This window comes from Chlorocebus sabaeus, chromosome 13 (assembly GCF_047675955.1).
Source record: "Chlorocebus sabaeus isolate Y175 chromosome 13, mChlSab1.0.hap1, whole genome shotgun sequence".
NCBI classification, from domain to species: Eukaryota; Metazoa; Chordata; class Mammalia; order Primates; family Cercopithecidae; genus Chlorocebus; species Chlorocebus sabaeus.
This window is the reverse complement of record NC_132916.1, coordinates 952,053-976,242: the sequence shown is the minus strand read 5'-3', so window position 1 is coordinate 976,242 and position 24,190 is coordinate 952,053. Positions and strand designations below refer to the sequence as shown.

Here is a 24,190-nt window from a genome sequence, read left to right as displayed (position 1 = left end):
CTCATAAGAACTGATACCCCGCCATGAATTGTCTTAATACCTGACTAGTTCAGGGTAATCCAGGATTGCCAGTGCCCTAAACATGACCAGTGACCAGAAGCTAACATAAATCTGATCTGGAAAAATGTAAGATAATCCAGAGTATCAAATCAGCTATACTTTTTTTTTCATATATAAAGTCCAGCAATCTAAAAAATAACCAGGGATTCAAGGAGACAAGACCATTTAGTCAAAAACAAAGAAAAACAAGGAATAGAGAAATGCAATGCCTATAAGTCATCCAGATAGACTTGAAACCAAACTAAAACTGATCCAAATGTTAGAATTACTAGACAAGAACATTCAAACCATTATTAAAAGTTTCTCCATATGTTCAAAAGTTAAGTAGAGGCATAGAAGATATTTACAAGTCCCAAACCTAACTTCTGGAGATGAAAACTAGAATTAGATACCATTTTAAAAAACACTTAGTAGGATTAACCACATATTAGATGTTGCTGGGGAAAAGACTGGTAAATTTAAAGATAAAGCAATAGAAAATATATACAAATGAAAGAGAGAAAAAAATACATTAATAAACATGAAAGAGTATCAGTGAGCTGTGGGAAACTTCACATGATCTGACATATAAGTAAATAGAGTCCACAACGTTTGGGAGGAGGGGAATATTTGAAGAAATAATGGCTGAAAATTTTCCAAATTTGATGAAAACCATAAACCCATAGAACCCCAATGATAAAGTTTGGATATCCCCTCCAAATCCCATGCTGAGATGTAATCCCCAGTGTTGGAGGTAGGGCCTACAGGGAGGTGTATGGGTCAGGGGGGCAGATCCCTCATGGAGTAGTGCCATCCCCATCATGGTGAGTTCTCACAAGATCTGGTCATTTAAAAGTGTGTGGTACCTCCCCCCACCCCTTGCTCCTGTTTTTGCCATATGCCATGCCTGTTTCCCCTTGGCCTTCCACCATAACTCTAAGGTTCCTGAGGCCCTCACCAGAAGCCAAGTATTTGTTAGTGCCATGCTGTGTCAACAAAAGAATCAAACTCTGTAAAATATTTAAGAGATTTATTTTGAGCCAAATATGAGTGACTATGGCACATGACGCAGCCCTCAGGAGGTCCTGAGAATATGTGCCCAGCGTGGTTGGGGTACAGCTTGGTTTTATGTATTTTAGGGAGGCATGAGACAGCAATCATATACACTTAAGAAATACATTGGTTTCATTAAATACACTTAAGAAATACATTGGTTTCATTCAGAAAGGCGGGACAACTCAAAAGCTGGGGCTTCCAGGCTATAGGTAAATTTAACCATTTTCTAGTTGACAATTGGTTGAGTTTATCTAAAGATCTGAGATCAATAGAAAGGAATGTTCAGGTTAAGATAAAGGATTGTGGAGACCAGGTTTTATTGTGCAGAGGAAGCTCGCTGCAGGCTTCAGAGAGAGCAGGCTGTAAAATTTTTCTTATCGGACTTAAAAGGGTACCTGGCTCCTACTTGATTATCTCCTGGATCTGGGAAGGAATGAAGGAAAACAAAGGGGAAACGGGATTCTCTAGAGAATATAGATTTTTCCCACAAGAGACTTTGCAGGGCAATTTCAAGGTATGGCAAGGAAATATATTTTGGGGTTGAATATTTTTTCCTTATCTCATAATGTTATGCCAGAGTCAGATAGAAAAGTCAGTCATGATATATAGGGTCAAATAAAACCCATCTAATGATAATTTGTGGTTTGTAGGGCATGACTCCCTAGCCCCCTTAGGTAGGAATTTGGGCAAGATGAAAAATCAGAGTTTAGTCCTCACTTGTACAGCCTGCAGAGCCATGAGTCAATTAAATCTCTTTTCTTTATAAATTACCCAGTCTCAGATATTTTGTTATAACTAAACTCTGACCTTTTTCTTCTCCTGCCCAAATTCCTATCTAAGGAGCTTAAGGATTCACATCCTAAAAACCATAAAGTCTCGTCTGAGGGGTTTTGTTTAACCCTATATAACGTGGCTTACTTTCCAACCTAACTCTGGTATAACATCCCATGACAGATAAAGAAGGGAATTAAAATATGTTAACTCCAATTGTGTTTCTTTCCTATATCTTGACATAGGCCTGCGAAGCTGTCTCTTAGGGGAAAATCTACATTCTGCAGAAGATTCCCTTCCCTTTGTAGGCCACTAAGACTCTGGCATTTTTGAAAAGTCTAATAGATATTTACAATCTATTCTCTCTGAAGCCTGCCACCTGGAGGCTTCTTATGTATAGTGGGGACCTTGGTCTCCACAATCCCTTATCTTAACCCAGACATTCCTTCTATTGAGTCTAGGTCTTCAGACAATAACTTAACACTTTCAACCAATTGTAATTTAGAAAATTATTGAATCCACCTATGCCCTGGAAGCCCCCACTTTGAATTGTCCCACCTTTCGGGACCTAAGCAATGTATATATTACATGTATTGACTGATGTCTTATGTCTCCCTAAATTGTAAAAATGCAAGCTGCAGCCTGACCATTAGGCACACGTTCTCAGGACCTCAAGACTGTGCCTCGGGCCATTGATCACTCGTATTTGACTCAGAATAAATCTCTTCAAATATTTTACAGACTTTGACTCTTTCATTGACATAGCAATTCACGAACGGCCTAATACAGAAAATTGGTACCAAGAAGTGAGGCATTGCTATAAAGATACCTAAAAATGTGGAAGTGGCTTTGGACCTGAGTAACCAGCAGAAGTTGGAAGAGTTTGGAAGGCTTAGAAGAAGACAAGAAGATGAGGGAAAGTTTGGAACTTCTTAGAGACCCGTTAAATGGCTGTGACCAAAACAGTGATAGTGATAAGGACAGTGAAGTCTAGGCTGAGGAAGTCTCAGATGGAAATGAACTTACTGGGAACTGGAGCAAAGCTCACTCTTGTTATGCCACAGCAAAGAGCGTGGCTGCATTCTGTTCATGCCCTAAGGCTCTGTGGAAGCTTACACTTGAGAGTGATGGCCTAGAGTACCTGAAGGAAGAAACTTCTAATCTGCAAAGCATTTAAGATGTCTCCTGGCTGCTTCTAACAACCTACAACCATATATGGGAGCAAAGAAATGTCATAAAACTGGAATTTATATTTAAAAGGAAAGCAGAGCATAAAAGTTCAGAAAATTTGCAGCCCAGCCATGTGGCAAAAAGAAACAGTGTTTTTGGTGAGAGGAATTCAAGCAGGCTGTGGAGCAACCATTTACTTAAGATATTTGTGTAACTAAAAAAAGAACCAAAGGCTGATAGCCAAGGCAATGGGAAAAAGGTCTGCAAGACATTCCAGACATCTCCAAGGCAGTCCCTCCCATTATAGGCCCTGAAGCCTAGGAGGAAAGAATGGTTTTGTGGGCCAGGGCCTGCTGCTCCACACAGCCTCAGGACACTGCTCCCCTCTCCAGGTCTAGCCTCAGCTCAGAGGGCCCCAGATACAGCTTGGGCTGCTGTTTCAGAGGGTGCAAGCCACAGGTCTTGGTGGTTTCCATGTGGCATTAAGCCTGCAGGTACACAGTATACAAGAGTAAAGGAGCCTCAGCAGCCTCCAGCTAGGTTTCAGAGGATTTGTGAGAATGCCTGGGTGCCAAGGCAGAAGCCTGCTGCAGGAGTGGAGCCTTCACAGCGAGCTTCTACTAGGGCAGTGCCAAGGGGAAATGTGGAGTTGGAGCCCCCGCCAGAGTCCCCACTGAGGCACTGCCTACTAGAGCTGCGAGAAGAAGGGCACCATCATCCAGATCCCAGAATGGCAGATATTCCAGCAGCTTGCACCCTGCTCCTAGAAAAGCTGCAGGCACTCAACAACCAGTGAAAGCAGCCACAAGGGCTGAACCTTGCAAAGCCACAGGGACAGAGCTGCCCCAGGCCTTGGGAGGCCACCCCTTGCACCAGTGTGCCCTGGATGTGGGACACAGAGTCAATGGAGATCATTTTGGAGCTTTACAATTTAATGACTGTCCTGTTTGGTTTCAGACTTGCACGGGGCCTACATAGCCCCTCTCTTTCGGCCAATTTCTTTCTTTGGAAATGGGAATGTTTATCCAATGTCTACAATCCCTTTGTATCTTGGGAGTAAATAACTTGTTTTTTATTTTACAGGCTCATAGGTGGAAGGAACTTGCCTTGTCTCACAAGAAACTTTGGACTTAGGACCTGGGACTTTTGACTGAGTTGATGCTGGAACAAGTTAAGGCTGAGGACTAAGCTCTGATTTTTTTTTTTTTTTTATCTTGCCCAAATTCTTTTCTAAGGGGTCTAGGGAGTCAGGCCCTACAAACCATAAATTCTCATAAGATCAGTTTTATTTGACCCTTTATATCGTGGCTTACTTTCCAATCTGACTCTGGCATAACAAGGAAGAAAATCAAAATGTTTTACCTCAAAATATATTTCCTTGCCATACCTTGAAATTGCCCTGCAAAGTCTCTTGTGAGAAAAATCTATATCCTATAGAGAAACCCCTTCCCCCTTTGTTTTCCTTCCTTCCTTTTCAGATCCAGGAGATAATCAACTGAGAGCCAGGCACCCTTTTAAGTCCAAGAAGAAATAATTTACAACCTGCTGTCTCTGAAGTCTGCTATCTGAGAGCTGACTCTGCACAGTAAAACTTGGTCTCCACAATCCTTTATCTTAACCTGAACATTCCTTTCTATCGATCTCAGATCTTTAGACAAACTTAACCAATTTTCAACCAGAAAATATTTAAATTTACCTATAGCCTGGAAGTCCCCGCTTTGAGTTGCCCTGCCTTTCTGAATGAAACCAATGTGTTTCTTAAGTCTATTTGATTGATGTCTCATGTCTCCCTGAAATATATAAAATGAAGCTGTGCCCCGACCACCCTGGGCACATGTTCTCAGGACCTCCTGAGGGCTGTGTCAGGGGCCATGGTCACTCATATTTGGCTCAAAATAAATCTCTTAAAATATTTTACAGAGTTTGACTCTTTTCGTCGACAAGACTTTGGGGGACTGTTGGAAAGACATGATTGTATTTTGCAATGTGAGAAGGACATGAGATTTAGGGGACCAGGGGTGGAATTACATAGTTTGCATGTCCCCTACAAATCCCATGTGGAGATGTAATCCCCGGTGTTGCAGGTGGGGCCTGGTGGGAGGTGTTTGGGTCATGCCGGCTCATCCCTCATGGCTTAACCCTGTCCTCACCACAGTGAGTGAGTTCTCATGAAATCTGGTCATTTAAAAGCGTATGGCACCTCCTCCTGACCGCTTGTTCTTGTTTTCACCCTGTGAAGTACCTGCTCCCCCTTCACCTTCTGCCATGACTGTTAGGTTCCTGCGGTCCTAATTAAAAGCAAAGCAGATGTTGGTGCCACGCTTGTACAGTCTGCAGAACCATGAGCCAATTAAATCTCTTTTCTTTATAAATTACCCAGTCTCAGTTATTTCTTTATAGCAATGCAAAAATGGCCTAATATATACAAAAATAATAAATATGAAGAAAAATACACCAAAACATAGGATGAACAAATTGTTCAAAATTGGTAATATAAAAAGTTTTAAAGGCAGCCAGACAAAAATAACCCACTGTGTATACATGGGAACAAAGATAAAGATAATAATAGAATCCTCACTGAAATGATAGAAGAGCAACATATTAAAAACCTGAAGAAAAATCTGTCAAACTAGAATTCTCTACTCAATATAAATGCCTTTCAAAAACAAGGCAAAATAAAAACTTTTTTAAACACACAAAGGCTGAAATAATTTATCACCATAGTTGCACTGAAACATATGTTAAATAAAATACTTCAGGCAGAAGGAAAATGCTACCAGACGGAAACATGCATATACACAAAGGAATGAAGAGCACCAAAAATATAATTACGTGGGTAGATGTGTAAGATATTTTTCTTTCTTAAATTTAAGAGCCTTAAAATTAAAAAAGAAAAGGCTGAGCGCAGTGGATCACGCCTGTAATCCAAGTGCTTTGGGAGGCTGAGGCAGGCGGATAACAAGGTCACGAGATCAAGACCATCCTGGCAAACATAGTGAAACCCTGTATCTACTAAAACAACAAAACAAAACAAAAAAAATTACCAGGCATGGTGGTGCGCACCTGTAGTCCCAGCTACTCGGGAGGCTGAGGCAGGAGAATCGCTTGAATCTGGGAGGAGGAGGTTGCAGTGAGCTGAGATTGTGCCACTGCACTCCAGCCTGGGTGACAAGGCGAGACTCCATCTCAAAAAAAAAAAAAAATTAAAAAAGAAAAATGAAGATATTTTTCTTATTGTTTAAATATCTTTAAAAGATCCCTGAATGTTTAACAAAAGTAATAATGGATTGTCAGGTTTGTAGCATATGTAAAAGTAAAATGCATGACAACAAAAACATAAAGGTTGTGAGAGAGGAAATGAAAGATATATAATACTAACATTAATGAAAACAGAAAGTAGCCAAAGATTTCTGAGCAAGAAATATTACCAGGGATCAAAAAACAATGTCACTTTATAATAAATGATTTCAAGAAGACATAAAAAATATTAAACACAAATGTGCTTAATAACAGAGTTTCAAAATACCCAAAGTAAAAACTAATGGAAGACAAATAGATAAGTTCGCAATTAGAGTCATAGATTTTAATATGCCTCTTTCAATAACTGATTGAACAATTGGACATGAAATCAACAGAATATAGAAGACTTGAAGATTAGCCACTTTGACCTGACATTTATAAAACAAAAGACACAAACAAAATTTTCCTAATAGTGTTACTTGCAATAGTCAAAAACTAAAAATAACCTAAATTCCGACCAATGGGAGAATGCATAAAGTATAGTATATCCATACAATGAATATTACTCAATAATAAAGAAGAATGAACTACTGAATGCAACAACATGGATCTCAATTATCCTGAGTGAAGAAAGTCAGACAAAATGAGTAAATATCGGATATTACCAAGCTGGTGAAATAGAAGCTAACCCACTCATATCCTCCGACAATAAGAAAAATTCTGTACCCATCCATGGTCAAAAGCCTCTCTACAGGAGCCTCAGAATTCAGGCTGAAGTTGTGAAACCCCAGTGGAGTCAAGATCTTAGAAGGTCATTTCGAGAGTTCAGACCCACACCTAGGTGGCTGATTCACTAAGCATGCTCTTAGCTTCAAGCCCAGAAATGGCTCAGTCCTCCAAGGGGCTTGGCTACCACCTCATTTGGCCTTGAGCCTGCAAACAAAACCACCAGCCAAAGACTCTGGCAGGAATCAAACTCTCTACTAACTGACAGAAGGGCTCATCTGCCTGTTGACATTGGTCTAGGCAATGAACCTGAAAGCTGCCCTGTGGCTTGGCTCTAATTCCCTCATCTGAGGTCCCAGGTACGAGCTGCTTACACAAAGACTCACAGGGAGACTTGCCCATATCTTGCAACCTGGGAGTCTCAGCCTCCCTGACAGGCCTGCCACACTTCCTCCCATGACCGATCCTGAGGGTACCCAGTCTCAGCTCTGGGCTCTTCTGCTGCTATCACGGAACTATCCCACCTGTGCCGAAACCTGCTGGGAGATGCACGCTCCTCTGTGCCAACTAGACCGACCTCTCCGTCTCCCACCCATAGCAGACCATAAGGGGGCCCAGTTCCAGGTCCAACTCCTCCTGTTGAAATTAGGGAACTATCTCATCTCTGCAGGGACTTCCTCAGAGACATGCAACCCTCTGAATCAATGTGACCAGGCTCTCCAGCCTCTGTCCCACAGCAGATCCCAGAGGGGCCCAGTCTCAGCTCCAAGCCCATCCTGCTGTGGCTGGGAAACTCTCTTATTGGTGCAGGGTCCCCCTGGTAGACACATGATCCTCTGAGCCAACAAAATCAGCTCTCCAACCTCCATCCCACAGCAGATCTTGAGGGGACCCAGTCTCAGTTCTGGCCCCTCTCACTGCTGTTAGAGAACTATCCATGGACTCCCAACCTCAACTCCCATTCCTCACCTGTGCAGAGATCTGCTGGGTGACACACCTGTCTGGGCCACTAGGACAGCATTCTGGACTCAGATGCCTGGTCAGCATTCCCACAGAGCCCCAGTATCCACGCTGAGTCCTACCCAGGTCCATCTGGGCCAGAAAGCTGTATCAATCTCAGAGTTCTTGCAAGACTCCCAGCAATCCTGTGCTTAGAGCATCCTCGAATGCTGAGATGGCTACAGCGGTCAAGGGCTCAGGGAACTCAACAGTCAGCCTATGTAGAATTCCTGGAAGGCCCTCTGAAGAAGGACAGGCACAAAGCCAGACTTAAGAAGACTTAAATAAACACCTAATCCCTCAGTGCACAGACGTAACCACATGTCCACAAGCACCAGCAATGCTCAGGAAAATACGACCCCATCAAACAGACAAAATAAGGTGCAACAGACTGACCCTAAAATAATGAATATAGGTGATCCCTAAACAAATCATTCAAAATAGCTGTTTTAAGGAATCTCAAGAAAATTTAGAAAAACAGAGAATCAACTCTGAAATCACCGAAGAAACTTAACAGAGATTATTAATTTAAAAAAACATCAAAAATTTTGGAGCTAAAAAATACAATTAGTAAAATGAAAAATGCAATAGATAGCATCAACCACAGAATTCAGCAAACAGAAGAAAGAACCAGTGAGCTCAAAGACACAGTACTTGAAAATACACAGTCAGAGGAGAAAAAAGAAAATGAAAAGGAATGAAGAAGCTTACGGGAGCTATGAGACAACAAAAGAGCAAATATTCAGGTTAGTAGAGTTCAAGAAGGAACTGAGGAAGACAAAGTGGTAGAAGGTTATTCAAAGAAATAATAGAAAACTTTCCAAACCTGGAGATATAAATACATACCGGAAGGTCAAAAGTTACCAATAAGATTCAACCCAAATAAGAATACCCAAAGACATACTATAATCAAACTTTCAAAGGTCAAAGACAAAGAGAGGATCTTGAAAGCAGTGAGATAAAATAAGTAAATAACACATAAGGGAGACCCAATACGCCTGGCAGCAGACTGTTCAGCAAAAACCTTATACGACAGAAGTGAGGTGAGGTCGTGATATATTCAGGGAAAGAAAGAAAAAATGCCAATCAAGCATACTGTACCTGGAGAAACTGACAACTAGACTGAGAGATATTAGCAAGATAGCTGACTAGAGACACCTGGCACTTATCCCCCTCCAAAAGAAAAAAAAAAAAAAGGCAATAAACAAACAGCTAAGATCTGACTAGGGTGTGGAAAGAAGAGCACTGCAACACAGCAGAGGAACTGAAGATGCACCTGTGGTGACTGGAAGTCCAGGAGAGCAGCATGGAGGTACCTGGACTCTGTAGTCCCACCTCCCCCGCCTGGGTCAAATCTGCCCAGAGTCAGAAGGGACTTCCCCTTGCAAGGAAAAGGTAAGCAAAAGATTCCCAATCACCCACATCACCACCACAAACACCTGAAGTCTTTACAACAGGAGAATCCCACAGTCCCTGCAAGCCCTGAGCCCAGTTTGGGAGCTGCTGGAAATTCAGGCTGCTGCATTACCCCAGATTAGGAGCACGAAGTGTGCACTCCTCACTCCCCACCCACCCTGTGAGCCAAGGCTGCTGTAGCACAGCACCATCTTGAGATCAGAGCTGCCTCTGGAGCATGCCCTGCTCTGGGGGCCAGAAGTCACTGCCATTCTCCAGCCCTGGGGCTCCATCTTTACTATACCAAGCCTACATGAGTGGCTGAATGTCACAACCCCAGTTGCATGGAGCCTGGGACCAAGATCAGCTTGAGTCTGGACCTGCACAACAGAGAAACCAACCCTCGCCACTGCACTTCCAGCCAGAGAAACAGCCTAGCAGTCCTGCCCAGGACAAACCTGCCCTTGATTTAGCCAAACCATTACACACCCTCCCCAAAGCAGGAGAGGCTCCTGAGCCTCCTAACAGCTGATTCACCCCTGGGCCAGCAGAGTTGCTAAACACCTGTGCTCAGGACCTGGGAAACACCCCTATGGCACCCCTGCCACAAGAAGAAATACTTCTAGGCTGCCCAATGTCCCCAAGTCTCCAAAAAGGCCTGAGAAACAGTCTCACAGGCTGACCATGGTCAGCATGCTCCCAGGCCCAACAAGCAGCTATGTGCCCATGTCTCAGACTCACGAAAAAGACCCACGGGTTGCCTTTGGTGGCATACCACCAGGTGAGCTGAGCAGCTCAAAGGACCAAAGATAAATCCTAGAGTTAAAGAATTCAATGAATAAAATTTAAAAACATAATTGAGAGGTTTAACAACTAGATTAAGCAACTAGGCTTGATCAAGCTGAAGAAAGAATTTCTGAACTTGAAGACAGGACTTTTGAAATAATACCAGCAGACAAAAAAAGAATAAAGAACAAAAAAGAATAAAGCCTATGTGAGTTAGGAGATATCATTAAGCAAATAAACATTCATAATATGGGCATTCTAGCAGAAGAAGATAAGGGAGAAGGTGAGGAAAACTATTTAATAAATCATAGCAGAGAATGCCTCAAGTGTTGGGAAAGAGATGGAAATCCAGGTCCAGAAAGGTCGAATAACCAAATAGTTTCAATCCAAATAGGTCCTCTCGGCCGGGCGCGGTGGCTCAAGCCTGTAATCCTACCACTTTGGGAGGCTGAGACGGGTGGATCACGAGGTCAGGAGATCGAGACCATCCTGGCTAACACGGTGAAACCCCATCTCTACTAAAAAAAAAAAATACAAAAAACTAGCCGGACGAGGTGGCGGGCGCCTATAGTCCCAGCTACTCGGGAGGAGGCTGAGGCAGGAGAATGGCGTAAACCCGGAAGGCGGAGCTTGCAGTGAGCTGAGATCCGGCCACTGCACTCCAGCCTGGGCGACAGAGCGAGACTCCGTCTCAAAAAACAAAAAAAACAAAAAAAACAAAAAAAACAAAAAAAAAACACCAAATAGGTCCTCTCAGAGGTACATTATAGTCAAACTGTCAAAATCCATAGACAAAGAAAAAATTAAAGCAGCAAGAGTAAAGCATCAAGTCACATATAAGGGAATCTCTATTTTACTAACAGAATTATTTTTCAGCAGAAACCTTACATTTCAGGAGAGAATTGGATGCTACATTCAAAGTACTGAAAACAGATAAATTTCCAGCCAAGAATATTATACCCAGCAAAGCTATTTTTCAGAAATGAAGGACAAATTAAATCTTCAGAGACAAACAAAACTCAAAGAATTCATCACCACTAAACTGGTCTTACAAGAAATGCTCACGGGGGTCTTATATCTGGAAGTAGTATGATGATATCCACCATCATGAAAACCTGGAAAACTATAAAACTCCCTGGTAGACCCAATACACAAAGGAGAAAAACAAAGGAATCAAATCTACAGAAAACCACCCAACTGAAAAAATAAACAGTAAGAAGTAAGGAACAAAAGATATACAACTAGAAAACAATCAATAAAATGACAGGAATTAGTCCTTACCTATCAATAACCCTGAATGTAAATAAATAACATTCCCTACTAAAAGGATATAGACTGGCTGAATAAAAAGAAAAATATGACCCAACTATATGTGGACTACAAGAAACTCATCTCACCAATAAAGACATACATAGTATTAAAGTGAAGGGATGGAAAAATATATTTCATGCAAATGGAAACCAAAAGCAAGCAGGAGTAGCTATACTTACATCAGATAAAACAGACATCAAGTTAAAAGCTGTACAAAGAGACAAGTAATTACATTATATGATAATGCACTCCCGTATTTATTGCAGCACTATCACAACGGCCAAGATATGGAATCAACCTAAGTGTCCAGCCACAGATAAATGGATAAAGAAATACGGTACATACACACAATGGAATACTATTCTGCCATAAAAAAGACTGAAATCCTGTCATTTGCAGCAACATGGATGGAACTGGAGGTCATTATGTTAAATTAAATAAGCCAGGCACATAAAGACAAATATCACATGTTCTCACTCATATGTGGAAACTTAAAAAGTGGATCTCGTGGAAGCGGGGTGTAGAATGGTGGTTAAAAGAGGCTGGAAAGGGAAGTGGAGAGAATGAAAATAAGTGGGAGAAGGAATAAAAAAAATACAGTTAGATAATAAGTTCTGGTATTCAATAGTACAGGAGGAAAATTAGAGTTCATATTAACTTATTATATAATTCAAAATAGCCAGAAGAAAAAAACTATAATGTTACCAACACAATAAAAAGATAAATGTTTGAGGTGATGGCCATCCCAATTATCCTGATTTGATCATAACACATTGTATACTTGTATCAAAATATTACATATAGTGCCAAAATACGTACAACTATTACATGTCAATAAAAAATTAAATTGCCATATGATTCAATTTACATAAAACTCTAGAAAATGCAAACTAATCTAAAGGGACAACAGAAAGCCTATATTTATAATATAAAGAACTCCTTCAAATCAATAGAAAAAAGACAGATAATCCAATAGAAAAAAATGGCAGGAGATTTGAAAACATATATCACAAAAAAGAATATCTAAATGGCCAATAAATGTGTAAAAATGTGCTAAACATCATTAATAATCACGGAATTACTAATCATAATTAGGTACCACTATGCCCTTTTTGAAAGGCTAAAATAAAAATAAACAAGTTTAGGTGAAGATATGGTTCAACTGAAAGTCATACACCATTAGAAGAACTACAGATTGGTACAACCAATTTGGAAATCTGCTTGGCATTATCTACTGAATACAGACATCCCTCACTATTATGAGGGATTGATGCCAGGAATCCCACATAAACCAAAATCTGTGTATACCCACATCCCACAGTTGGCTGTGTGGACTCCACATATATGAAAAGGCGCCCCTCCAAATATACAGTTTTCATATCCTGAAAATTCTATAGTTTTGACCCACATGGGGTTGAAGAAAATCCGTGTATAAGTAAACTAGCACAGTTCAAACTCACATTGTTCAAGAGTCAACTGCTTATGTATCCTTTATAATTCAGCAATTATATGTGTCTGCACCAAAAGACATATGAAAGAATCTAGCAGCCAAAAAAACTGAAATACAACAAATGTCTACCAACACAAGCACGGATAAAGTGTGGTCTATTTACATAAGTAGAATGTAATTCTACTTACTATTCTACAACAAAAATGGATAAAGTGTAGTCTTTACATTAGTAGAATGCAATTCTACTTATTACTCTATAATAAAAATGTATTTTTAGTTTAGCCTTTCAAAAAGGGCATAGTGGTACCTAATAAATCCTAATACTCTGTAGCAATGAAAACGAACAACATGAATGAATCTCATAAAATAACGCTGATTAATCAAAGAAACTAGCACAAAAAAATACATAATGTATAATCACATTTATATAAAGTTCATCATAAGCAAAACTAACCTATGGTATTAGAAGTCAAGATAGTGTTGCCTTTTGGGCAGGAGAGAAGTGGGCATGGATGGAGACAAGGTATGACCTAGGGGTGGTTACCTGGGCATATTCATTTAGTTATAGTCATCACAACGTGTACTTATTATGTGGAACTTTTTTTTTTCCTAAGTAGTTTATACTTCACTGAAAAAGTGAGGTCAATCTAAATATTCGAATGTAGGAGACTTGATTATGTTAAGATGAATCTTTTCTTGATCAGCTTCTAATTGAAGAAACTTTTTAATTCCAGATCACTTGTGTTCTAAATATAAAAATATTGTAAAATAAAAATACATTTAAAAATAAAATAATACAATGTTTTTATCGATATTTTTCTCTCATAGTTGGTAGCTGAATCCACAGAGGGTAATGCTGTCCAAAGAGCATCAAAGACATGGAGAGACAAGGGCAAGGCCTTCACAACACTGGACTTATAACTTGTTCAATACCTGATGAGAAGGACTCTTCGTGTTCCATATACAAAGTTCAGTCCCATCCAAAGGGAAAGCACAGTCCTGCATGCTACAAGCAAGCTGAACATGAGACACAGACTCCTTGGATTCAACCAGGTATTTTTCTATAACTGTCTCACTTAGACAGCCACCATTACTTGAGAAAATGTCCTGGGGATTTTCCATCTTCAATCTGAAAACAAAAGGTACATATAAGATGACTACAGGTATTATACTTAATATAGGAAAAAAGTCTATTACCTATTGATAGTTACTAGTTTGACCACACACACATACCACATCATACCTATTTATTCACCTCTCCTCACCCCAAGAAAAAACAAGAGAAATCGCTGAAAACTCTGGAGGTTCCACATTCACAACTGCTCCATTCCTCTCATGGGCTTTCCAATTAAGCAAACCTTGACTCAAATTCCACTATTCCCACTTAACAGACCTTGCTTAGGCTTTCTCAATCAGCTTCCACAACTGTAAAATGAGAACAGTTACTGAGAGGCAAAGACTAAACAATGATCCATATGGCATCGGGGCAGCGCTGGCACTTAGCATTCTAAACGTTGGTTACCGAAATGACTAAGACACAAAGTTATTTTCTGAATTGACCACAGCAAATCAGTTGTTAGGGAACTGCAATTGGAACCCACATTTCCCATAGCTAACCTGGGCTTTACTGAACAATTTCACAACACCCTATGTAATTACAGTTAAGCTACCACAGGTTCTATAATCAGTGACTCACTGGCTATGTTTCATAGAGCATGAACCAATGAAACACTGACAATAAAACATTTCAGATCTTCACCCAACTTTACACTTAACTTCACAGCATAATCACTTCAGAAACATGCGGGAATGGCTCTGGGGTCATCCTTGATTCTGTTGTATCCCACACCCCACTGCAGGCCAGCAATCGATACACTTAAAGGCACAGACAACAGACCTGCTTAGAAAGTGATGGGCAAGCACCCAAACATCCAGCGGGGTCATGCAGGCTGTGGGTACTCAAAGGCCCACCCGTGCAGACCTCATGCTAGCCATGTGGATTCGAAAAATCCACCCATACAGTCCTCAAGGGGGTCATGTGGATTTGAAGGCCCAGCCATGTGGTCCTCATACTGGCCAGGTGGATTCAAAGGCCCAGTCATACAGTCCTCATACTGGTCATGTGGATTTGAAAAATCCACCCCTGTGCTCCTCATGCTGGCCCTGAGGGATTCTGCTAACCTAACCTCTGCCTCTCTTCCTCTTCACCGCCTCCTCCCTCCACTGCTACTCTTTCTATTTACCCTTTCCTCCAGCTCTTACAACACAGCAGGGCTTTGATTGCCTCAGGACGCACACTTTATCTTCATGCTACATTCCTCCTCCTCTCTGCACCTTGGGGGCTCTTCCCCTTTCCCAGGTCTCAGGAGAGGCCTCTGAGAGCTGGCTCCCATCCCTGCCCCCCATCCCATCCACCTCCTTCCCAGCACTTCACACCATCTAAACTATTTTGACCTCAGGAGGCAGCGGGACATGGATCCATGGCTGGACTGCTAGGATGGAATCCTCTGTCTGAAGGACCCTTGGTCAGACAGGAATTGCAAAGAAAGAAAGAGAACTGTGGGGTGCCACTCATCAGCAGAACCTTCCCCTGCCTGCCTCCCGGCCCCGTGATTGAGAAATCTGACATTCCAGTACAGACTGTGAACCCTCAGCACCACCTCTGTGCTGTGGGCGGGGCAGCAATAACAATTTCCTGTGTGCAGGTGGGGAGCAGAATTTCACAAGAGAAATGAGGCAAAGGAAAATGGACTTCAGATCATCTTTGGAAAACACTTCAAAAGAAGCCAGCAAACATTTTCAATACAGGTCTCGATTAGAAACCCTTGTTTTAATATTCATAAGGCCAAGGTACCAGGAAGCTGATAATGTAATTGATCAATGTTCTCAAAATATAATTAGAGGCCTTATACTCTATGATTGCCCTTACAGCAAATGTGCTGTGTTATAATAAATAAAAGGGGATTTTTGGCCGGGTGCAGTGGCTCACGCCTGTAATCCCAGCACCTTGGGAGGCCGAGGCAGGCGGATCACGAGGTCAGGAGATCAAGACCATCCCAGCTAACACGGTGAAACCCCGTCTCTACTAAAAATACAAAAAATTAGCCGGGTGTGGTGATGGGCACCTGTGGTCCCAGCTTCTTGGGAGGCTGAGGCAGGAGAATGGCGTGAACCCGGGAGGCAGAGCTTGCAATGAGCTGAGATCACGCCACTGCACTCCAGGCTGGGCAACAGAGTGAGACTCCGTCTCAAAAAAATAATAAATAAAATAAAATAAAATAAAAATAAAATAAATAAAAGGTGATTTTTAAAGGCTTGAAAAGTCTCAATATTTGGAGAAAAACAAAATAAAAGCATGTGTACATTATTTTAAGGCACATTTGTCTCCAATTCACAATTTTTATCTCACTTTTTAAAAATATTTGCAAAGATACTTTGAGTGTCATATGAAAATAGCTACACCTTCCAAAGCTACCATGGTTACTCTGTAGACTCTGTAACTTGAGCATGGCAGTAGGTGCTGGGGAGATGTGTCCTGAGGGGACAATATGAAGCTGCTATCACCAGATCCACTGCTTCCCAAACCATAAAACATCTTGGGAGACAGACAAAGAATACACAAAACATTATAGTTGTTTCAAAAATGTTAATAATACACTCTTCAAATTATGACTCAGTTTCACCTTTTTCTTCAACGTAAACTTTTGTTGCAGTATCATTTCTTATTCTCTTCTGTAATTCCCATAGAATTCAGCAGCACATTTTACAAATAATAGTATTTGCATGCCAATTTGCAATTTACAGACCACTTTTGTAGCCATTAATAAGCAGGTCTGTATATATGAGTACATAGATTATATCATTCTTACAATAACCCTTTAAAGCGGTTAGGCAAGAAGATGGCAGACAGGAGGCAGGGATAATGTGCATCTCCCACTAGGATGGACTGAAAAGCATGTGGAGACTCATACTGTGAAGTTCTGTTCCAAGAACCACTGCAGAAATGTACCAAAAAAACTGAAAGAATTCACAGATCTTTTGAAAGAAGCAGCAGGCCACTGCAAATTCCATGAGACAGGCAAAAAACTGTGAGTTCCCAAAACGTGAGGGGAAAAAAACTGCCTCCAAACACACATCCCCACTGGGGAATCTAAAAATCCATATCATAGGAGAAGGATGTAACCTTACCTAGAGCTGAAGCATATTTAGGCAGCCAAGTGAAATATAAAGTAGAAGTAGCAGTGAGAAGAGCCTTGTAGGCATTCCCAGTCTCCAGCTCGAGTCCAGGGAAGCCATCCCTGACTGTTTCTCACAGAGGTCCTCCCTCAGAAAAGACAGCCAGCGGAATTAGGGAGAGGTCAAAGGGTGAAAGAAGCTTCCAACTGAATTCTGTGATAATTTAGACTGGGCACGAACTTCCTTGAGCAGAATCAGGAGTGGGTAAAAGGGAACTGCTACAGATATGAGCACAGGAGCTGCCAACATTGTGGGCAGATGGGGAGGGCAAGACCTGAAAGCCAGCCATGCTTGCTTTCTCAGCGCGGAAGCTTATGGCCTGGGCTGGGACTGAGTCCCACACACAGGCTGTCTGCATCTAAACCTGGCGCTGTTAGCTGGGCACTGTGGGAGCAAGACCAGCCTCACAAACTGCGTGGGAGCTGGGTGAGGTCTTCCACTACCAGCTTTCCCCCACTTCCCTGGCAACCTATGTGATACAGCAGACACAGCCATAATCCCTTCTGGAACATATCTCCATTGACTCAAGAACCACTCCCACATCTCCCACAGCAGCTGCAGCAAGCCCTGCCCAGGGAGAGTCTGAGCCCAGACCCCCTTAACCCTGTCCCCACCTGATGGTTTTTCTCTACCCACCTGGTAGCCAAACACAAAAGACATAAACTCTTGGGAACACTATGGCCCTGCCCATCACCTGAGAAACCAGGATGCCTCCCCTGGACCAACTTAGGGAAAGCGTATACACCCCTTCTAACATAGCAACTGATACTCTCTCAAAGAACTCCTGAGAAATTCATCACAAAGGATCATGATCCAGGTATCGTCATCTGGTTATTTAAAGTCAGGAAGAATGAAAGAATCTTTAGAGCTGTGAGACAAAAGCATCAGGTAACCTATAAAGGAAAACCTATCAGATTAACAGCTGACTTCTCAGCAGAAAATTTACAAGCCAGAAGGGATTGGGGTCATATCTTTAGCCCCCTTGAACAAAATGATTGTCAGCTAAGAATTCTGTATCCAGCAAAACTAAGCTTCACAAACGAAGGAAAGATAAAGTATTTTTTAGACAAACAAATACTGAGAGAATCTGCCACTACCAAGCTAGGACTACAAGAAGTGGTAAAAGAAGTTCTAAATCTTGAAACAAAACCTTGAAATACACCAAAAACAACCTCCTTAAAACATAAATCTCACAGGCCCTGTAAACAATAACACAATGAAAAAAGGGTATTTAGGCAAGAACTAACATAATAAATAGAGCAGTACCCCATATCTCAACACTAACGTGGAATGTAAATGGTCTCAGTGCTCCACTCAAAAGATACAAAATGGCAGAACGGATAAAAATACACCAATCAAGTATCTGGTGTCTTCAAGAGACTTATGTAACACATAGGAACTCATATAAACTTAAGGTAAAGGAGAGGAAAAAGATATTCCACACAAATGGAAACAAAAAGCAAGCAGGAGAAGCTATTCTTGCACAAAACACCACAAATAGACTTGAAAGTAACAACAGTTAAAAAAAAAAAAAAAAGGACAAAGAGGGACATTATATAATGATAAAAGGATTAGTCCAATAGAAAAATATCACAATCCTAAATATATACACACTTAACACAGAAGCTCCCAAATTCATAAAACAATTATGACTAGACCTAAGAAATGACATAGCAACACAGTAATACTGGGGAATTTCAATATTCCCCTGACAGCACTAGAAAGGTCAAGACAGAAAGTCAACAAAGAAAGAACGGACTTAAACTACGCCACAGAATAAAATTAACATGTATTTGTGCCTTGTTAAATGCAACAGTCAGGCCAGGTGCAGTGGCTCACACCTATAATCTCAGCACTTTGGGAGGCTGAGGTGGGCAGATCACAAGGTCAGGACTTTGAGACCATCCTGACCAACATGGTGAAATCCCTTCTCTACTAAAAATACAAAAATTAGCCGGGCATGGTGGCGTGCACCCGCAATCCCAGCTACTCAGGAGGCTGAGGCAGGAGAATCATCGCTTGAACTTGGGAGGCTGAGGATGCAGTGAGTCGAAATTGCGCCATTGCACTCCAGCCTGGACGACAAGAGCGAAACTCCGTCCCAAAAAAATAAACAAATAAATAAATCATGAACGCGCACACACAGAAACATTTCCACATACACTGCTGGTAAGAGAATAAATTGACATAAACTTATCTGGCAATCAAAAATTCTACTTTCATAAATTTATAACAAGTATCATTCTACCTTTTCCAAAATTTATTTCTTCAAGGCTGTCCATCGTAACATTGATTGTAATATGAAATGTAGCAATGGTTCTTACGTTGAGTGGAATACAATGCAGATGTTTTTTAAAATGACATTGAAAAATGTTTACTTCGTGTCTCAGAAAGCAAGCTCGACCTAATCCGATGGAAAGAAAAGGCATTTAATGTGTAATTAAAAGGTTAGCACATGACTGGCTACAGCAGCTTCATCAACACCGTCAGGACAGCCCCCTGGTCTCCCCAACCCTCAGCTCCACCTGTCTAGGTGCTGCTCATTGTCTGTTCCTATGCGGTGGCAAAAAGACGGCCAACAGCGCCCAAGCGTGGCCTCTCACATTGCAGCGTGCTGGGGAAGAAAGCCTCTCTTTCCATTGATCCTTGAACATTTCTCATGAGTTTGGGCCTGTCTGAGACACTTTCCATGTCTGAATTAATCATGTAATCAGAAGGATGAAATGATGCCAAGAAGTCAGGCCTGAGACACAGACCTCTCTATTGAGTCCTGGCCAGCAGAGGGAGAAGGGTGGTAGTCCAGAGGAAATCCAGGGACTAGAGGATTTTTTTGCCAAGAGGATGAGGATGCTGAGACAACAAAAATAGTAATGCTTAGATATATAAAAATATCAAGAAGGATGAACAAAAACTTTAACAAAATATTTACAAATTTAAAACTTCTATTTTTCAAAAGATCATTGGTGCTGGAGCCTAAGAGCAGGGTTTAAGCAAATGGACACCACACGTTATTTCTGAGCTAGGACTGATGGAAGCCAGTACGGGTTGGTTGCTGAAGAGGAATTTGAGGAATCAGGAGTGGCTCCTAGCTTTCTGGCCTGAACAACAAGATACCTCCCTTTCTGAGCTGGGGCAGAACAGGTTAGGCAGGGGAGAAGCATAGATTCTGCTTTGGATACATTATGTCAAATGCTGAAACATCAGTTGTAACTTCCTGTAGGCATTGCACCAAAATTTCTTTCAAGTAACTGTGGAAGAAACAGACATCTCTTCTCTAATCCAGTGTGTCCATTTTAGAGGATAACACTCAAAAAGTCATCTTGTTTCTCTCACTTCTAAATGATTACAGAGCACCCAGCATTGCCCTTTTGTACCAATTACATAAAATAGTACTATTAGCTGAATGGTGAGGAGTCTAAATACCCCAGGGCACACTGGGGACAGAGTAACACTCTCCCTAAGATGTCCACATGCTCATCCCCAGAACCTCTGCAAACATTAGGTTACACAGCCAAGGGACTTGAGGTTACTAATCAGATGGGCTTCAGAAGAGAGATTATCCTGGATTATCTGGGTATGTTCAATTTAAATACTTTCCTTAACTAAGCTAGAGAGAGAAAAGCTGGGATGATGATGCACCGTGAGAAGGACTCAACCTGCTGTGGTTACCATTCTTAAGACCGAAAAAGGAGCCAGGAGCTGAGGCCTGTGGTGGCCTCTAGAAGCTAGAAAAGGCACGGAGAAGAGTTTTCACCCAAAGACTCTGGAAGGAGCCAGCCCCAATGCCACCCTGATTTTAGCACAGTTTGAAACCCATTTGGATTTGTGACCTCCAGAACTGTAAGATAATCCATTTGTGCTGTTTTAAACCACCAAATCTGCATTAGTTTGTCACTGCAGTATTAACAAACGAATAAAACTGCCTACAAAATGAAAACTGTACAAATGAAATGACAATACCCTGCATACGTCTACACAGTGATCTGTGTGTGTCCTATCAGGACTGAACCCTGAAGTAAGACTAGAACAAGCAATCGACAGCAAGAGTCCAGGGTGACCCAACGGTTGAGATGCTGCTAGATCTTGGGAAGAATGGTGCAGTGAAGCTTACGAGGAAGAAGTTAAGGTATGGGCAGCTGTGAAGCAAGAGATCAAGAGATCACATACACACATGCATACACACACACAAAATCTCACGCCTGTATACACACATGCACACACAGAATCCCACGCATGCACCCAAACATGCACACATATAAAAACCTGTCCGATCCAAATGGGTTTGGTGAAAGGTGTGGGGTCAGAGAGCCCAGAGTCACTGGAGAAAGGCAATGTGAAGACCTGAAGACCTCTTCCATGCCTGAAGCACAGGACCCCTTCATGTCTTAAAAACAAAAGCAGCCGGGCGCGGTGGCTCAAGCCTGTAATCCCAGCACTTTGGGAGGCCGAGACGGGCGGATCACGAGGTCAGGAGATCGAGACCATCCTGGCTAACATGGTTAAACCCCGTCTCTACTAAAAAATACAAAAAACCAGCCGGGCGAGGTGGCGGGCGCCTGTAGTCCCAGCTACTCGGGAGGCTAAGACAGGAGAATGGCGTAAACCCAGGAGGCGGAGCTTGCAGTGAGCTGAGATCCGGCCACTGCACTCCAGCCTGGGCGACAGAGCGAGACTCCGTCTCAAAAAAAAAACAAAAAAAACAAAAGCAGACACCGGGCACAGTGGCTTATGCCTGTATTCCCAGCACTTTGGGAGGCTGAAGCCGGTGGATCACAAGGTCAGGAGTTCAAGACCAGCCTGGCCAACGTAGTGAAGCCCCATCTCTACTAAAAATACAAAAATTAGCTGGGCGTGGTGGCGTGTGTCTGTAGTCCCAGCTACCTGGAAGGCTGAGGTGGGAGAATCATTTGAACCCAGGAGGCAGAGGTTGTGGTGAGCCAAGATTGTGCCACTGCACTCCAGCCTGGGCAACACAGCAAGACCCTGTCTCAAAAACAAACAAACAAACAAAAGCAGAAACAACAAAAAACCATCTCCTGACACCCAACGTCTGACATCGCTGGAATTATTTCCAAAATAAAGACAGAATATGAATGTGCTTGCATTTCCTGATGTGTGTATAGTAAAGAAATAACACCATGACTCACTAGTGTGAAGAGTTCACAGAAAACAATGGTGTGAAGCCAAAGAGGGAAGAAGCCTTGTCAGAACACATAAGCCACCTTCAGGAGGAAGTACTAGCCTGCGCTCAGAACCTCTGGGTCAGTCTGGCCCCAGCGTGCACGAGCTGACGTTCCACCTCTCCAGCTGCCCAACACCTCAATGCCTACTTCTGCCTCAGTGTTCTCAGCTTCAATGTCTACCTCTGCCCATTCCTGTGTTCTCGGTTTCAATGCCTACCTCTCCTCGTTCCTCAGTGTTCTCGGCTTCAATGCCTACCTCTGCCTCAGTGTACTCGGCTTCAAGGCCTACCTCTCCTGCCTCTCCTGCTCCATGGCAGGGTGGTGCAGACGGGGATGAAGGAGTGTCTGGTGCAGGCAGAATCATTGTCAGGGACACACTGACACACACACACACACACACACACACACACATACATGTCTGTGTCCAGGACATGAATCCAGGGCAGCTAACTGAACCCCAACCTATCCTCGCATTGAACAGAGGTCAGATGGCCCCTAAAATCATTTCCGTAGAAAGTTATTTTTCTGTTAAAATATTCATTTTTCTATTTCTGTGGTCTGGCAGTTTTCCCAAGCTCTTTCTGCTTCTTCCCTGGAACCACTAAGAACATGGCAGGACCACATTTCCAGCCCCTCTGGAGTCGAGGGTAGCTGTGCACCCATTTCTGCTCTGGAAAACATACCATACATGCACAGGCTTGGTCCTGTCATAGCCCGTGCACAGCCCTTCACGCTGGAGGCGGAGGGCTCCAAAGGCTAAGAAGAGGGGCCACGGTGGTGGCACCTGGCGGCCTGTGCTGCTCCCACTAAAGGGTGACCAGGACACCAGGCTGGACTGCTGTGTAAGCAAGAGAGAAACATTTATTGCATGAAGCTGAGGTCCCTTCTGTCAGCCTACCTTGACTGATGTGGGTACCTTGAAGCAGGATGCTTCAGTGACACTGTAGGATGTTGCTGAGTGACTGATGGAACACAGAAACAAACTCAGGAGGGTAAAAGCTCAAGACTCACCTTAGGCAGTGACAAACAGTTCAACTGCAACAACCTGTAATAATGTGGAAAACGGACCACAGGCTTACTCATCCTGCAGCCCTACAGTAAATTATTGCAAAGAATAAGCATTAGCAGCCAACACACGGAATTGGACTATCCCCACCTCCTCTCCCTGCTGTGCCAACCCTAGGGGATAATCAATGCTATAGGATATCCCCAGCGATATCCGTGTACGCATGTGCACAGAACAAGTAGGGAAAATAAACTAAATTTATTACTTTAGTGAGATTCTAGTGCACCTAAGACTAGGTAAGCACTTCAGGAAAAAGCAGTGGCAAGTGACTGTTAAAGAAACCATTGTCTTAAAGTTAAGTCAGTAAACACAAGGTAGTAATTCCAGATAAACTGGAAGCTGTAGACTTAATACTCCTTTACTGGTAGAGTGTGTGTAAATTGTAGAAAATTTAGAAATACATAAAAAGATGAACTCTCTACTACTCGAGGAGTACCACTGATAAAATCCTGGGCATTTCCTTCTGCCCAGGATTTTTAGAAAGAGAAAATTACTCCCTTCTGATTAGAAAAGATCGAAATTTTTTTCTTTTAGTGTCTAAGCAAGCCAGAAACTTGCTGTTTGACTCGAGTTAGGAAAACCTAGCCTGGTAATTACCATGCAAGGTGAAAGGCCAGTGGGGCATAATTCAGGAGCCCTCAGGGTCCACGCTCCCACCCTCGGAGCACAGAATGACGGGCATTTCCACAGCCCTGGTTCGTTCCTAAACTACTGAATCTTTTAAAGAGGTCTGAGTTCGCTTTATACATAGCTGCTTTAAAT

At 42.3% G+C, this 24,190-nt stretch overlaps 1 protein-coding gene across 8 annotated transcripts in view; it reads right to left on the bottom strand.

Annotated features, from left to right (window-relative positions):
* The window catches only part of WDR27 (WD repeat domain 27), a 246,079-nt gene that overhangs the window by 221,425 nt on the left and 464 nt on the right, over positions 1–24,190 (bottom strand). For 3 of the 8 annotated variants that reach the window (XM_073022250.1, XM_073022253.1, XM_073022254.1), the window contains exons 2-3: positions 13,877–14,072; positions 6,081–6,221 (exon numbers count right to left, since the gene is read on the bottom strand). The exons of 1 other annotated variant lie outside the window; for it this stretch is intronic. In XM_073022250.1, the coding sequence (XP_072878351.1) occupies positions 6,081–6,221; positions 13,877–14,065 (330 nt within the window). In that variant the 5' untranslated portion in view covers positions 14,066–14,072. Of the gene's footprint in view, positions 1–6,080; positions 6,222–13,876; positions 14,073–14,186; positions 18,681–19,427; positions 24,186–24,190 lie in introns of those variants that run through there. 4 more of the 8 variants (XM_073022251.1, XM_073022252.1, XM_038001226.2 and 1 more) reach the window with 4 other exon arrangements.